The 18,328-nt window shown below is 36.5% G+C and overlaps 1 protein-coding gene across 1 annotated transcript; it reads right to left on the reverse strand.

Annotated features, from left to right (window-relative positions):
* Positions 1–1,166: 1,166 nt before the first annotated feature.
* On the reverse strand, positions 1,167–4,644 carry LOC121251534 (putative transcription factor bHLH041). Its single transcript, XM_041150805.1, has 9 exons — positions 4,514–4,644; positions 4,035–4,364; positions 3,777–3,899; positions 3,578–3,683; positions 3,425–3,439; positions 3,236–3,298; positions 2,426–3,112; positions 1,873–2,259; positions 1,167–1,499 (listed from the first exon to the last, which is right to left on the reverse strand). Exons 2-9 carry the CDS (start codon positions 4,154–4,156, stop codon positions 1,428–1,430), a joined length of 1,575 nt encoding a protein of 524 aa, XP_041006739.1. The 5' UTR covers positions 4,157–4,364; positions 4,514–4,644; the 3' UTR covers positions 1,167–1,427.
* Positions 4,645–18,328: the final 13,684 nt, after the last annotated feature.

Here is an 18,328-nt window from a genome sequence, read left to right on the forward strand (position 1 = left end):
GCATCATACTAGTGGCGGCGTAAATAAATGCTGTTAATTTGTCCAAAACCGCCAATAATGAATTTTTCCATTCCCGATGTTTGGGTAGATGTCGGAACGCGTAAATAGCAATCCCCCATACCGGGGTTTGGTTGCGCTGATAAATAAACGCCGGTAATCGATTACCGGCATTTATTTTAACCATTGCCAGCACTTTTCAAACGCGGGCGTATCCCTTCTTTTTTGTAGTATATATATAACTAATTAATTAATTAGTAGTTGATTGCGATCATCATGTTGTAAAAAAAACATATGTTCATGTTTATGTTTGAATAAGTACTAAATTATTAAGTGACCACCGCCTTGACTTGTTCTTTTTGCTTGAATATAATGTATCCCATCTATATTTATATACAAACGCAGTTTATTAGAACCATAAATTAAAGACCATTTCTCCGTTTCGATTAAATATATATAAGAAATGGTCAGTAGTATATATATTACGTCTAGAAGATCAGGTACTGTTTCACGTTACTTTCAATTAGATAATTAACTCAAGAAAAACCGGCACCATTGTTTTGATCAAACTCTTCGGAACCCAGAACTACTCGGAGATTGACGGGTCAAAAACGCCGCCACTAAAGACTTTTCTTTTCTCCATGAAGAAAAATGGTTGACTTAACAGTACTCATAAATATAGAGGACACAAAACAAAGGCCGCAAGGAAGCATATAATTAATAATTACATGAAACATGAACCTACGAAAGCTACGTGCATGGCCCGGGGTTGGTGAGAAATGTTGAAAAGGTTTATCTTTTGACATTGGACATTAATCTTTGAATATTGCATGATCTATATATGAATTATTTATTAATTTATATGTTTGTTAGATTATTATATATTGATCGATCAGTATTCTTAAAGATCTCGCATGCATGCATATATGCGCAGTCAATATGGGCGACCAACATATATATAATATCGTACAAGAAATTACAAAACTATATATATGTCATGATCTCTAGAACCCACCAAGCAGGAATTGAAAGAAAACAAAGATATATATGTGTGCGTGGTCAAGGGATCAGCTTCATTGATGTCCCAATTGGGAGGATTTTCTAACTCGTACAACATCATGCATGAGTTGATCAAATTATTAAACAAAACTATCGCACGTTTGCAATATTATTGGTTATACAAGCTGGGTGGCTTAAAAAATTGATGTGCTAATGACGCACCATGCTTGAAATTTGATTGACTATTTCATATCAGTGGAACTCAAAATTGGAAGGCTGCAGACCAGATGAATGGATGCGATTAGCTGGAAATTCAAGCAATCATTGAAAACGATGGGTATTGATCATGCACCGCCCGCCGCTGATCGAATTGATTAGGAGGTCGTAGTTGCATAGAAAAATATGAGTGGGACAGAGGGATTTCTTGGTTGTCATGGTGCCAAGTCAGCAATAACCCTTCTCACTGCTTCCCGGAAGCCAGCCTCGTCCCATAATTCGTTCACCTACCAACAACGAAAAGTTCAGTAAAATTTTATAATGATCAGCTTTTATTATTTGAACTGGAATATATATATATATATATATATATATATATATTATATTCATATCTTTAATTGCGCGTTCAAAGACAAATATATACATATATATATATATATGTATAATTTCACAAATTTTATGATCAACATCATCATGTAAAACATCATGATATTTTAAACTGGAAATTATCATTATCTAGACCAAAGTGTATAAAAGCCATGCATGCATGCAAAAAATATTTTTCTTTTTTTTATCTACTGTTTTATAATTAAAAAATTGTCTAAATTAATATATATATATTTATATATATATATATATATATATATATATTATACGCACCTCAATTCTTAATGTCAAGCTTATGCGACTAGAAGAGATTAATTCTATCATCTGGCCGGTACTGCTCTCCATGGAAACCAAGCTTACGTTCTCAACCTGCTTCAGGAATTCCAAAATGCGAATCGACATATCCTCTATTGGGCATTCACCTCTTACAGTCACTCGCAACTCAACTATGCGCTCATCTATGGTTGAATCCAAGACGTGTGAAATGATCCGAATGCCGAGTCTTTCGTTCGAGGGACTAGTTTCCTCTACATTAATGGCTTCTTCGGCAGGCAAAAGCTGCGCCGTCAAAAGCTGGTTTCTTCGAGTAAGCTCTGCAATTTGGGCTTTCAAAGAACTCAAGTACTCCCTTGTTGTAGTAAGCAGCGATGCTTTGTCTTTCTATTCAATCCCAAATTATACACGTGTCAGGGTCGAGTTTGTATCAATATAGATGGATGAATTGATATATATATATACACACACACGTACTGAAGAGAGAGATCTAGAGAGAGACAGAGATATTTAGTGTTGGTTACTAGAAATGTCTAATTGAAAGTTATAATACCTTAGTTCCTGGAGGAAGAAGTGATTTCAACGCCTGAAAGCTTTCATTGAGTTTCTCACGCCTCTTGCGCTCCGAAATCATATGGTGCAGCTGAGTGCTTGTGAGGTGGGTTGCTTGCAAACGTTGATCTTGAACTCTCAGAGAATTTACGCTCCTAACGAATGCAATTGATCTTTTCAGCATGCTTTGCCTGCCGAGATTCCCTCTCATCCGGGTCGTTGGTCTTAAAGCGGATACATAACTCTTGAAGGCACTAGATTTTGAGATTACCCTTTGATTATAGGGCAAATTATTTTGCTGGGGTTGATGGGATAATGACGAAGGAGTTGAAGATAGAACGGCGAGGAAGGCGCTTGCCACTGCAGCATTTTCAGTCTCTGGAGTTAGGATCGGAATATTTCGGGCTCGCGCAAATGCTTGCATGGCTTCTTGGTATGGGGTAGGTGTTGTTGGTATTTGAAGGAATGAAGGAACCTCTCTGGGTGTTTCTGGAAAGTGGGCATTGCTTGGAATGTTGAACAGGAGGGATGAGTACTCGGGGCTATCCGTTGATGGTGATCTCAAGGATATTGATGAAAAGGATGAAGGTGGATTTTGATCTGAACGCCAAAAAGGCTCTCTAATTGGACAAATTTGTGGAGAGAAATCCCGTGGAAACAAACTCCTCATTTCCTTCTCAATGTCAACCTACAAAGAAAATTTGATTGCAATCGCTTTTGATCAGATAAAAGAAAACTGCATGGTATGGCCTTGATCAGTTTATCGCAAAGCTTTTATCGTCTGTACTCGATTGTGATGTGGGTTTCTTACCTGAGACACATTGGCAAAGCCTATCTCAATCTCTCCACTCCTACACCCCATAAAAATTGCCTTCTGCAATCAATAAACGCAAATGTATTGCATGCATAGGATCAGTTGTTAGTATTTCATTCTCTAAAATATATATTAAGATTAAGAAATAACGATCAAACAACAGATTGTGCTTCAGCATTAACAAACCTTAATCCTTGCTTCCTGTGACAAAACACAGTAAAAATAATTAAATAAGCTGACATATATAGGGTAGAAAAAACTTTAATTCGTTGTCTCAGTAAACAAAATGCAAGCTGATCTCTTGCTAGCTCATTTTTATTGTCATGAACTGAATATTACCTGATAGAATTGTCGCTGTGCTTCGGTTGATGCCAGTTTCTGAAGCTCCAGTTCTTGGATTTCTACATACGGAAGACTATTCTTGAAAGCAATACCTGGAACGCGTCTGGCATACAACAAAAGGCTCATTTAAATCGATTAGTTTCAGCGAACATGTTCTAAAATATCCAACATCACAACTGGCATTCCTTCAGCTTACTCATTTTCGACGATAAAAGCTTCTTGCCGGTACTCGTCAAAAAGTCTCCGAGCTTTAGTTCCTGAAGAAGAGCTAGGCTGATTGTTCTCTTCGTAAAATAATCCATCCAGGAAGTATAAACAGCTGCAAAAGAATCAACAATATCTAAGCCACCGGAATCGCATATACGTGGAAACCTACATATATATATATATATATATATATGAGCCTATATATATATCTGAAAAGAGAAACAAAACAGAAGGTTTTGATTAATACTTATATGGGTGACGAAAATATGACCAAAGGCAAATGTAAGAATAGCGGCCAATAGACTGCATTATCAACCGGAAGAATTCAACACGGCCGGCATCATCGAGCAGCTGGAAGGTGTTGTCCATCCTGGGGCATGTACGTACGTACGAACGTGGCGGCTAAAACTGCCGCATGCTATCCCCTTTTATCTAGTTTCATTACGTAAGTAGCCTCATCAACTGTACTGATGATCTGCGGATGATCGCTAGCTTCATGATTTAAAACATCCTATGCATGTCTTGTTTTCTTTCTTTCTGGGAAATTGAGAATGCGCGGAAGGATTCGAGGAAGCTTCTGTAAATGACATTGTTGGGTTAATTCCAAATCAGGGGATGGATAGAGATTGAAGCCGGAAGGTTTAGGTTTTATAAGTGAGAAACCTTCCTTCCTGCTAGTGAGAGAGAAACAAATATAGATTTGAAAGTCGTGGAAGAAGAAGCTACCATTGCTGTAAGGGGGAAGGTAGAAACAAAAGAACACAAACACATGACCCCACCTTTATAAGGGAAGCTTAAGGGTCAGAGAATTGTCTTCGGTAAGTGAAACCTTGAAAAGTAGTAGAGAAAGAGAGATCTTACAAGCATGCATATATCTTGGGTCAGGTCAGGGATGGGTATAAAAGTAGTGGTCAAAGTCCACCCTCACGATGGTTTGAAATGAGTCAGGGAAGGAAGGCAGAACGTCCTTTACCTTTCCGACTATTTATAAAAACATGGTATACAAAATAAATTTATAAATTAAAATGATTTTATACCTTACCTTAAATTATAAAATTATTTATATTATATAATAAATTTAACATCTTATGTTAAGTCACATTAATTTATAAATTTATTTTTAGGTATCATCTATTTATTAATCCTTTGACTTTTCGTCTAACATTATTTGGACAAGTAAAATATTAATACGAAAATCTATTTGAATTTATAAATACTTTCAACTCATTCTATATCATCTCATTTTATTTCTCACATCTTATTATTCAAACGAATGCAAACTATCCACGTGCAACCTTTTACATATAAAAAAATTTAGTTACAAGCGATTCTGCACACTAATACGCGCATTCATTCAATATAATTGATCAGAAAGTAAACTTTATTAAAAACAATACTAATTTGAATTTAAAATATGAAGATAAAAGAATTAGTACATAGATTAATACGTAAATTTGCTTATACATAATAAAACTCTTTATATATATATATATATATATAATTCCTGTGGCGTGGCTAGTGATAATGTTGCTGGCTGCTGAATTTTCAGTTGACCTCTTCATCAAATGTCTCTTTTTTTTTTTCTTGGTCCCCCAAAGCACGTAACTAAATAATATGCAAATCAATTAATTACCTGCCCATTAACCCGACGACCGACCGTGTGTAGACTTTTCTTTAACTAATTTATTAAACTTAATTATGATTTTTCAAAGGAAATATCATTTTTAAAAAAATAGGCTATATATGAACACAAACAAGTGGTAAATCTCATCTTTGACCGATAACATATGATTCGAAATAAGAATCTTTATTATAGTATTTTATGGCGCCATAAATTCTATGTTTCCTCGATCTATTTATAATGGACAATATATATTACTTTTCATCATCAATTTTTCATTCGTTGTCCCACTAATTTATGAGGTACATTTATAAAGTTATTTTTATTTCAACCATTTAAATAAAAAAATTAATAAAATATAATTGAGAAATATTACATATAGTTTTAGGTCTCGTTCATTTTTCTAAAAATTATTATCTCATCTCATTTACTCATTATAATTTTATCAAATTTTCGTATAAAATATAATGAATAATTTAATTTTTTTAAATTTTAAAATAAAAATAATATATTTTAATAATATTTTATTTAATTTTTAATTTTTATTTTAATTCATCTCATCCCATTTATAAAAACAAACGAGACGGATTGTACAAATTCTACCCATTGTGTCCTACTTTTTGAAAATGAGAACTTCACAAATTATTTTCCGATTTAATGAGTGATGATTTGTCATATTACATTAAGGGAATGCTACATTCCCGCTAGGGGCTCCCGCTAGGATGTAGTATTATTTTATATATGTTTTTTTTTAAATTATTTTTTATATAAATTTTTTAAAATTAAAATAAATTTAAAATATCATTAAAAAAATACTTCCTTAATTATGTGATTCAGAAAATACTTTTTAATAATATTATAATTTTTTTAAAATATTTAAAATTATCAAAAAAATTTATCTAAAAAAAAAATTTAAAAAAACGAAATACATTGCTAGACCCCAGTAGAGCCTCCAGCTGGACATCTAACATTTTCCATTACATTAAAGCTGACAGAGTCAACCATGTATGTGTGAAAGCAAATAATATTATCTTGTATTGCATCCACATACTCGAACAAGACCCCCACCCACTTGAGCTAAGGTCGACGGGCATCCAAATTACCATGCTACCCTTAAATGTAATGCATGCCGTTGTGGCGTCTAGATAGAACCGATTTCCTTTCGTTAGCTTGCGTTGAATGGCAGTATCCGACGATCCGCGGCAGTGGCAAGTTACAACTTACAACTGAAAAGTCCGCTGCATTTCAAAGCATTGATTAATGATTAATAATAGGATAATCAATCATTACATTTCATTTATTACTTTATTACTGTTTTTTTTTTTTTTTTGTTATTTAACTTTGAATTAAAAATTTTAGAATATTATATTTTTATATAATCTAAAAATAAATAAATTTAATCAACAAATGTAATTGAGTCGATTTTTATAAAATTGAATTTATTTTTTAATTAAATTATATAATTACATTAGTTGATTGAATTTATTTTATTTTAAATTATGTTAGAGGGCCGTGTTTTGAAATTTTTAATCCAAATTTAAAGAGCAAAAAGAAAATAAAAATATTTGAGTAGTAAAACAGTAATTATTAGATGAAAATTTTAAATATTTAAAATTTTAAAAAATATTTCATGTTTAAATAATATTTATAAAAAAATATTTAAAAATATCCAAAAATACTTCCTTGTACAAAAAGCTAGCCGAAAGTATTGTCGCTGCGTTCTCTTGTTACAAGTCATGTTTTGTCAAAAAATAAATTTAGACTACGTTTGAATGTTGAGATAAGTTCAGTTGAACTTAATTTTTTATAAATAGTAGTAAGTTGAGTAGTAGAAGAAGTTATGTGGGATCTATTTAAACTGAGTTTAAAATGTACTTGAATATTAAAATGAGTTTAATACTTTTTATGGGAAGTTGAAAAAAGTTGTGAGTCTCACGTCTAAGGAGGTTTTGAGTTGATATGAGTTTAGTAATTTGAGAGTTAGGTGTTTAAATGTTAGACTCAACTTAAAATTAAACTGAACTCAGCTGAGTCTTGTAATCAAACACAACAAATTCCTGTCGTTAGATATCTTTCGCTATATATGCATATTCAAACAAGGACAAAATAATGTCATATGATTTGAAATAAAACCTCATATATTATAATAAAAATATTTTAATCTTAAAAAGATTTCACAAAAATAAATTTATAAACTGAAGTAACTTGATGTGGTAAGTTTAAAGTTACTTAAAAAGTAGATCTAACGTAATATATAAAGGTATGTCAATTTATAAATTTATTTTTATGAGATTTCTTTGTGACTGTAGTACTTCTCTTGTGTAATTTAGGATGATAAAATAAAAGATTAAGATTAAGAACGATTGTTTTGATTTAAAATAGGGCTGCACCAAGTAGATTAATAATGTAATTATTTCTCTAAAAAGCTTAATTATGTGGCTAAAATAAGAAAGGAAATTTAATTAGATTCCAAAAGAAAAATAATGAGTGCTTGTCGTTTGTTACGTGAACAGCCACTCAGAAACTCAAATGTGAAAGCAAATCTCATGCATGCAGGGACATGCTAGAGAACACGACCCCACCCGGCCCATTCAGCTAAATTGGGCACCCAGATTACAATGACACCTTGCATTGAAAAGTTTTTGAGAGTGACCGGAGAGTGACCGGAGAATTTTTAGTTTTAAATAAAAATTTTAAATATTAATTGAAAATATTATTATTGTTTAGAAATTTAAAAAAATTAAATTGAAATTTAAAAAAATTGAATTTTTTATAATATTTTATTTAAAAATTTAAAAAAATTATAATTATAAAATGAGATAAGAAATCTTTGCCTCCAAACCTGCCGTGACACGTCTATAACAATTTCGTTTCGTTTCGTTTTGTTTTGTTTCATTGCATCCCACTGGCGGCAGTAACAAGCTCATGATGTACTCTAATCCGTGTTCAAAGTCACTGACAATGACAATATTGGATAATTTAATTATATATTTATTTATTTTATCAAGAATACTAACAATATTATTAATATCATTTTTTTTAAGCAAGTTGCATTATATTAATAGAAACTGTGTACAAAGAAGGCCTGGAAACAGAAAGTTAGCAAAATACATCATTGTTAGGAGGATCCTTTCCACTATAAAATTGTAGCAGTGATGAGAGAATTTGGATTAGATAGATATTACCAAAAGCTTGTGTTGTTGCTGCCCATTGCGCTAAGTTATGTGCACATCGATTTTGTAATTGATGAATTTCCTCACCTTCCATTTTTTGAATAAATCTAGATTATGTATGATGTCATTGATCATTGAGCTCATGATCTATTCTTAGATTGGGGAGGTGTTTAACATTGCTTGGATAGTGACTTTTGAGTCACCTACTAAAATTATTTTTTTCAGCTTCAACTTTTCAGCTTCTTAAATGGCCATTAAGACTGCAGATGCTTCTCCTACATTTGAGCTTACGTTACTGATGAGATCAGTTTTTGTGAATATTAAATCCCCATTGTCTTCCCAACAAAGAGATACAAGAATAGATCCCTCATTTCTCGTAGCCACATCGAATGTTATGAGTTGGTATCTATCAGGTTGTCTTTCTTCATTTTCTTCAATCTGGTTTTCTTGCCCTGCCCATGCTCTTGTGTGCTGTTTAGAAAGCTTAAACACTGATTCTACATACACATAAATTGAGAGTGTTGCATGATCATGTTCAAGCTTATTCCTTATGAACCAAAGGTGATCCATTGCAATGGTAGCAAAAATCTAGAAATCATGTTGCTCTTCTTCAAGTATTTTTAGGCTGGGTGATGGATTAATGATGATGTTAATCCAATTGGATATCGGTTGGCTTGCAAAGTGGGAGGTATCAATCGGCCACTTGGAATGTCTCCACATTACTCTAGAAAAAATGCAGTTGAGGAAGAGATGAGGGAGATCTTTAGGTTCGGTTCTGCATAAGGGGCATCGGATTTGATCTTCATCAAGGGGAATAACAATAACTTTGCTGATCATTGTTTTTGTAGGGAGGATATTATGACTAATTTTCCAAAAAAACATTTTTAGTCTATCCTGTAGCTTCATCTTCCAAAGGATCTTCCAATTGATAGGCAGGTTATTAGTAGAAGATATACCATTCTGATGAACCAAGGCTTCATAGGCTGATTTTACAGAAAATTTTCCAGAAACATGATGAAGCCATTTGATCTTGTCAGGTATGTGTTGGAAATTGTGATTGGCTAAGGGAATTTTTTGGATCTCTCTGGTGCTATTTTCTGAGAAGAGGGTATTCAAGAGAAAAGTATTCTAACGCCTTGGCTCTTCTAAGATGAGCTCCGAAACAGTCATGGAATGATCAACAATATTATTAGTAGGATATGGCAAAGGTATATTGGTTGGTAGAGTGGGAATCCAAGGATCAGTCCAAACTCTTGTGATGGCTCTGTTATTAATCTGAATACAGATTCTAGACTTTAGGAAGTCTCTTTGTTTTAAGATACTTTTCCAAAACATAGAGCCTGATGACTTGGGAGATACTTCTAGAAAAGAATTGGATCTCAGGTATTTCTTAAAGAGAGCTTCTTTCCATAGGTTGGTAGGTCCATTGATGAAAGCCCATGCTAGTTTGGAAATGAGGGCTGAATTGAAGATGAAATTTTGTTTCAAACCAAGACCACCCATGGATTTAGGCAAGCAAATCAAATTCCAAGATTTTGGTGTAAACCTCTTTTTTTGATTGTCTTCATACCCCCACCAGAACCTTCTCAACAAAGTATCAATTTTTTTTGTCATTTCCTTAGGGAAGAAAAAGGTGGGCATGGCATAAGAGGGCAAAGAACTTGCCACTGATTTGATAAGGAGAGTTATTTATGCTTGGGATAGGATTTTTGTCTTCCAACCTTGAAGTTTGACTTGAATTTTTTCAATGAGGTCGAATAGGAATTTCTTCTTATCAACACCATTTATGAGAGGCAGGCCCAAATATTTAGAATTTGGAGGTGAAGATTTGAAGTCAAAGAAATTTTTGACTACATTGATGGAATTAGGATTGATGTTTGCACTAAAGTGAAGAGAGGATTTCCTATGGTTGATATTTTGCACAGACCAGGAATTATAAGTAGTAATACAATCTGCAAAGGCTTGGGCAGTTTGAGAATTGGTTGTATCAAATAAGAACAAATCATCAGCAAAGAGCAAATGGGAGATGGAGGCAATGTTTTGAATACCGTACCAGACACCGTACCGGTCAAGGCACTGGAACGAAATATTTCGGTACCGGTACCGTTTCGGGATAGCATTTCGGGATAATGTTTCGGGATAGTCGATCTATAAATAAATTATATATATAAATATATATAAAAATTATATTCCAAAATAATAATCTATATATAAATAAATTATATACAAATACATATATATATAAATTATAAATAGTCTAGTCTGAATTGAGGGTTAAAAAATAAGTTTGTAGTTTGAAAAAATGAAAAAAAAAACACACAGGCCGAAATATCGGTCGGTATCGGCTGAAATATAGGCCGGTACAGGCCGAAATTGAGGCCGGTACGACCGGTATTTTGGCCGGTACGGAACAGGTATAGTACCTGTACCGACCGGACGGCCGAAACGAAAAATTTCTGCCGTACTGGCCGGTACGGTACAAAATTTAAAACACTGGATGGAGGGTCCTTCTCTAGACAGTTTTATGCCTCTAAGACAACCAAGTTTTACTTTATGAATGATGAGTTTAGTAAGCACTTCGGTGCCAAGAATGAAAAGAAAGGAGATAAGGGATCTCCTTGTCTTAATCCTCTCGAGGGTTGAAAGAAACCATGTGGGGATCCATTGGTAATGATTGAGTAGGAGACAATTGAAATGCATTCGTTAATCCAATGAATCCATTTATGATTGAAGCCAATGTGATGAAGAACATCTAGGATGAATGTCCATTTCATAGAGTCAAAAGCTTTGGCCATATCAATTTTAATAGCCATGGTGCAAGTTCTAGTTTTTCTTTTTTTCATAAGGTGAAAAATCTCTTGAGCCAAAATCGCATTTTCTTGAATGAGTCTACTTGGCAAGAAAACAGATTGATATGGGGAGATGATATTTGGCAAGATAGCTTTAAACCTATTGGCAATAATTTTTGCTATAATTTTATAACAAACATTTGAAAGGCTAATAGGTCTAAATTGATTGATGTCATTTGGATTTTCCACCTTGGGAATCAAAACCAAATTGGTATGATTAAGCTCTTTTAGGAGTTTTCCTTGAATGAAGAAACTTTTAACAATAGCCAGAATGCCAAATTTGATGATTTCTCAAAATTTTTTGTAAAAAGGGCCCGTGAACCCATCGGAACCTGGTGCTTTTGAGGAGGGTAAGGTTTTAACAACAAGAAAAATTTCCTCATTAGAAGGAATTTGACAAAGGAAATAATTTTCAGCGTCAGTGATTTTTCTCGGAAAGAGATTATCCAGATCTACAGCTAGAGTAGGATTGGAAGAAGTGAATGTGTTCTGAAAATAGTCCAGAATGGTTGCAGAGGTAATGGATGGATTAGAGGACCATTGATTTCTTCCCATTTTGAGGCATTCAATATTGTTACTTCTACGTCTGATCAGAGTAGAAGCATGAAAAAATTTAGTATTTAAATCCGTAGTAGTGAGCCAAGTCACTCTGAATTTTTTACGCTAGAAAGATTCTTCCCTAAGGAGGAGTTCATGTAGATTTGCTTGCAGGTCCAATTCCAAAGAAATGGAAGAGTTTATTTGCCCTTGACCCTGGATTGAGAAAATAATCTCAGAAAGATTTTTTATTTGAGTTTGAATATAGCCAAAGTTTTTGATGTTCAATTCTCGAAGGTTTTTTTTTTTTTTTTTTGGTTTGCTTGAGTTTTTTTGAGAGGATAAAAGAGGGGGTACCTATGAAGTTGACATTCCATGCTTTTTTAATAATCCCGAAAATAGAGGGGTCTCTTAACCAAAATTCATCAAATTTAAAAGCTTTGGGAAACAACTTTCTATTGGATGTGTCCAATAAGATTGGAGCATGATCAGAGGAATCACGAGTGAGTAGAGATGGATGCATGTGGGAACAAATCAAGCCAAGGTAAATTGGCAATCCTTCTATCTAATCTTTCTTTGATGAGGTTGTGACCATACCAGGTGTATTTTGGCCCATTAAAACTGATATCAATGAACCCAAATCTATTCATGAAAAGAGGAAGCCCATTTGGTTTAGAGGATTGTGAGAAAAATTTACCCCTTAATTTTTTTGATTGAGAGAGAATCAAGTTAAAATCCCCAATTGCAAGAGAGGGTCTAGAATAAGACTCAGTAGTCAGGCTAAGAAGATCCCAAAAATGTTATTTTTGACTGAACGGAGTGGGACAGTAAACAAGGTTCAGAAGCCATTGCATATGAGTGGGATCAGAGTAGACCAACACAGATATCATATTGCTAGTCCTCCCCATTTTCTAGTAGGTGGGGAGTGGACAAAAAAGAGAAGTCTAGCATATTTACAATACGTTCATTATCACTAAGAGATAATAAGGTTTCTGAAAGAAAAATAACTTTAGATCCTGATATTTGCCCTGAGGGACCTAATTGCACGAGCTCCGGCAATACCTCGACAGTTCCAAGTAAGAAGCCTCATGGATTTTTTGGTGGCAGTGAGGACTTTGTCGCTCTAGTCATTGGATTAATGGGAAAGATATTCATGGTTTGAGTTTGGACTTTATTACCCAAAACTATCAAGTCTTGCCTCTCTTGCCTCTTATACGAAGCATAGTGAGCGGTGGTGTTGTTCCTTTTGTTCCTACGCTGTAGGCGTTCCATTTTTGCTTTTTGGGCTAAGGGCCATTCTGTGGAAATATGTGGCACAGCTTATTATTATCATTTGATATAGGATACAATTGATCTTTTAGAATTACTTGGATTTTCATATTATTTTCAGATTATCTAACATCAATATTTATCACTTTTAAGAAAATTCCAGGCAGTAGAATAATCTTTTTTTTTTTTTTAAAGGATTCAGGTCTTACATATATATAATAAGAAAAATTCTACTCATCATCCCTATATCATACACCACACACAATTTTTTTTTTAATTTTTTCTTTACTAAATATGTAGTGTATAGATGATGTTTAGAAGAATTTCTTTAGTTTAGCAAGAATAAAATAACATTAAAAATAAAAATAAAAAATCAAGTGTAGTGTATGATGTGGAAATAATGACTAGAAAGGGCTTATAAATAATTACAATTTTAAAAACCTTTTAAAAATCCTCAGCGTTTAATTTGAAATTAATGGTTGACATTTAATTGATTGGTTTTACATAATACAATACCAGATCTCTAGATCTTTTAAATAAAACCCATCTAGTAAAAATAAACAAAGATATAATTAGATAATTTATTGTATGGGTCAAATCAACATCCTATAATTTAATTTCAAGGTAAGGTCTAAAATCAAGGTAAGAGATAAAATTAAGAAGAGATAGAATAAGTTGACTTAGAAGGAAAGAGATCAGCCTCCTAAAATGAAAGAGATTCAAACTCTTAAAAAGAAAGAGACTTAGACTTATAACAGGAAAATGCTTTACAAAGCAAGTTGGACCTCTATATATATAAAAGGACATCCCATAAAACGAACGGACTCTCCACAGGCACTCTACAAAAAATCTTTCCATACGCCAAACTCCACTACAATTCCAAAAGATCTTCCCTAAATTCCTCTATTATATTGTGAGATATGTGAGGTCATGAGAGATTGTAGAAGCACCAATTATAGTGGATTTCACCCCCCAAACAACTAGTGGATGTAGGCATTATGCCGAACCACGTAAATCTTTATATCTCTATTTATTTAGTTTTATTCACTTATTTATTATTTATGTTATGGATGAACACAACAAAATTTGTGTCAAATCCCAAATCATCTCGTGGGTTAGGGATGACTCTTTCCCCTCTTCCAGTCTATTGTACAATTAAGGCATTAACAGTTGGCACCGTCTATAAGATCGACTAATCTTCTATACCGGAATTAGGAGAAAGATATTCTCTAACTCATGAGATCGTCTTCAAAAAGCCAGATAAGATCTCCTCAACTTTTTTATTTTTCTTTTGTTTTACAAACTAACGCTACAACAAATGGTAAAGAAAATACACACACACACACACACACATATAGAGGAAAAATGCAAGAAATGGATGCACTACACACGTGTACCATGCACTGCGCGTGTGCCATGCATAGCATATGTAGGAAGGGGTGTACGACATGCACCTACTTCCTTCATCATGCGGAACTGGCAGCCATTGGTGACTCACTGGTGATACAACCACGACGAAGATGCACCCACTTCCTTCATCATGTGAAATCTGTAGCCACTGGTAACTCAAAGGTGATATAGCGACGGTGGAGATGTAACGACGGCAAAGGCTTTTGCCAGAAACTCACGAGATCGAAGCGTTGTGCACACTGTGCACAATGTGGGCAGAGAGCAATAAGGTACCGATGGCCCATGCACAGGTGTCTGTGAGTTTGCGGACGAACCATCAGTAGCCACTAGAACTGCTGGTAATTTCTGCTACCGACAAGGTAGTTCCTTGATCATGGAAGCCGATCACGTCAGGCATAACGCTGTGAGCAGAAGATCGATGTGTGGTGCTAGGCACCTCGAAAGACAGGCACCTGCCACGACCATACCCACTGGATTTTTCTATCACCAGCACAATGAGCCTAGCCATTGTAGCTCTGCTCGCTATGGCACTCCACAAGTAGCCATCGAGCTCAACTGCAATGGTGAAACACTGTCGAAGGACCAAAATCAAGCAAGGTACTCGTACACAGGCAAGGTAAACGACAGCTACCACCTGCCTCACCAACATTTCCTGCCACCATCAAAGGAAATCCTAGACAACATAGAGGTTGCTGACCGGTTCCTCATCACCGGAGGACCTAGATGCTAGCAAGAGGTATACACAGTTCTACACCTCCAACAGCAACAGTGGGATGGTGAAGTCGTCGGTAGCCACTACCTAACCCACTTGAGTTTTTTGTCCTGGCATGATGAACCCCGACCATGGAACTCCTGTTGAAGACCCGCAATAGAGCTTCTCGCCAAAAGCATTCACCACGGAAGTTCCTCCCACCAGTGCTCGCCACCGACATTCCATGTTTGCCAATAAGTTCTTCTCCACCGTCCCCTTTTGTGAGCCATGGTGCAACCACGCCCACTATTCCTCACCACCCCTATGGTGAGCAGTGCCCACGGAGACAACTCTAAGAAATCCACACAGCAAGCAATATTGCACGGTGTGCAACGTCCTTTAGTGAGCAACTAGATCCACACCCCTTAGCGAACAACCAAGCCAACGCCTCTAGGTGAGCAACAAGACCAACACCTCTCGGAGAGCAAAAATTCTGCAGCTACTAGACCAACTCCTCTGGGCAAGCAACCTGACCAACTCCCCATAGCAAGCAAAAACTCAGCAGTCCATCGTGCAAGACCAACGCCTTGGGCGACCAATCAGACCAACTCCTCTAGACAAGTAACAAGACCAACGCCTCCCGGCGAGCAAGAATTCAACAGTCCACCATGCAAGACCAACGCCTTGGGTGAGCAACCAGACCTACTCCTTTAGGCAAGCAACAAGACCAATTCCTCTCAGTGAGCAAAAATTCAACAGTCTCAACCTTGCAAGATTATTGCTACAAAAGCACTCAAGGATGAACAATTTCTCCATGAAAATATCATTCAGTAGGGAACAATCCCAGTTAGGAAAAATGAAAAGCAGTAGCAAAATTGCTCTGGAATATACTTTGTTGGAAATCACCTGCACGGCGCGGAACACTGCTTACAAAGCCCCTCTTGGGTATCTTAATTTGTCTTCATCAGAATAGACAGTTTGGTATTGTGGGCATCTCAGGCCTTCATCAATGCTAAAGCATGGTTGCTCGCGAGCATTGCCCATGTGTCATTGGCCTTCACCACACTCTAACAGAATGACTCAGGTTTATAGATCTCAAACTTGTAATTTATATCATGCTAACCTATTTGCTTTTAGGTGAAACCTATCAGGATAGTTGAACTTAGCCTCTTGCCACAACAATGCAGTCAAGCATCCCCTCAAACACCAAAGTTGAGTCCAAACTCACGGTGCACACAACAGGCGAGAATGGTCAAGGACCGCCTGACCTCTACAGTTAACCACCAGTGTCGAGTTCAAACTCGTAGTGCACTCAACGGGGGTGGAGGTCAGAAGACCCCACATTCTCTACAGTTGGCCACGAGTATCGAGTCCAAACTTGCAGTGCACTCAATAGGTGGGGAAGGTCAATGATCATGTGACCTCTTCAATTAGCCACCAGTGTCGAGTCTAAACTCGCGGTGCACTCAACGGGTGTGGAGAGCAACAAGACCAAACCTTCTGTGCCTTCTGTGCTGCAAACCCTCTAATCCTTCTTCCTGCAATGCTTTCCCCTACTTTCTACCCATGGCTACTAGAAGAGACAAAGGTTCGAGTCCCTCTCGTGGCAGTGGTTCTTTGCGATCTCACGATTTCTCTATCAATCACGATGGCACTGCGGCTAACCCTAGCTTTGAAGGAGATGCTTCCCGTTCTATCTTTGAAGGTCATCACTGGGTTTCCACCCTCTCACATCAAGAATTGGATGCTGCGAGGCACCACTTTAACATCCCCGATTTGGTGGGGCTATCATTGCCTGGCCAGAGACATGGGGTCGTTGATTTCAGAGGTATGGTAGTTTTTGTTGTTCTCTATTTAGCTATGTTTTCAATGGGGCTTCATCTACCCTTCCTACGGGCCATTCATGACGTCTTAGGCCTTGCGCCGACCCAATTGGTGCCTAATGCTTGGCATATTTTAATGGCCCATAGTGTTCTGTGGAGGCTGGTCTTGGAGCCCACTGGGGATGATTATCCTAACCTTATAGCTCAGGAGTTCCTTTCTCTTCAGGGGTTTAGGCATTTGGATGGAAATGTTTTTTGTTTTAGGTCCCACAACAAACTGGTGTAGCTAGATCGTAAGTATTCCCATGCCAAGGACTGGTTTAAGAAATGTTTCTTTATTTCGGGTAGCGGGTGGGAATTTTCGGTGGATGAAGCCTGACATCTGGAATTCCTTGTTAGAGTGTCTTGGTCACCTATTCCCGACGAGTGTGACCTTGAAGTTTTTTTGTTTACCCAAGAGGAAACTAGTATCCACCTGGTTCAATCTTGGGTGATGGCTAACATTAAATCCACTTGGTCTAATGCCCTTTTGACACCCATCAACATCGATAGGTTTCTGATGGTTCCTAGTCGGGTCCATGTGCTTGGTACGAAATTCTAGGTGCCCCGACATTGGAGAGAAACTTAAATGGAAGATCACTCCCGGAGGCAGGGGTAAAAAGAAGAAAACTCGCCTTGGGGCTAAGTCCTCAGACGCGTCTAGCTCTTCCAGGGGTGTCCCTTTTTCCCTTTCTGACAAGTGGAGGAGAGGGCTTGAGGAACCCTTAAGTGCCTTGGACCAGTTTGTTAGATGACATCATGGACCAGGCAGATGCCGAATTGGACTTCATACTGGAGGCTGAGGCAGCCATGAGATCAAAGGCTCCCTTTGAAAAGAAGGCCCAGACTTCTGGGCAGGCAATCAATCCCGAAGGTGACCCTCATCTGGAAGGGGATGATTTTGTCTTTGTTATGAACCCAAACCTCCTTAATGCACCTCCCATGAGCGGCCTTCCTTCATAACTAGACGGTTTTGGCGACTTGTTTCATCTTAAAGATGTTGGCGAGCCACCTTCTACTGCCTTGATGGCCTCGGGTGGGGATACTCGTGAGTTGTCATTTATCTTCCTGAACCTATATTTTGCTAGCGAGAGCAGGGTGTCAATCCCTTCCTCGCCCTTCAACACTT

Source organism: Juglans microcarpa x Juglans regia, chromosome 2S (genome assembly GCF_004785595.1).
Source record: "Juglans microcarpa x Juglans regia isolate MS1-56 chromosome 2S, Jm3101_v1.0, whole genome shotgun sequence".
In the NCBI taxonomy this organism is placed as follows: domain Eukaryota; kingdom Viridiplantae; phylum Streptophyta; class Magnoliopsida; order Fagales; family Juglandaceae; genus Juglans; species Juglans microcarpa x Juglans regia.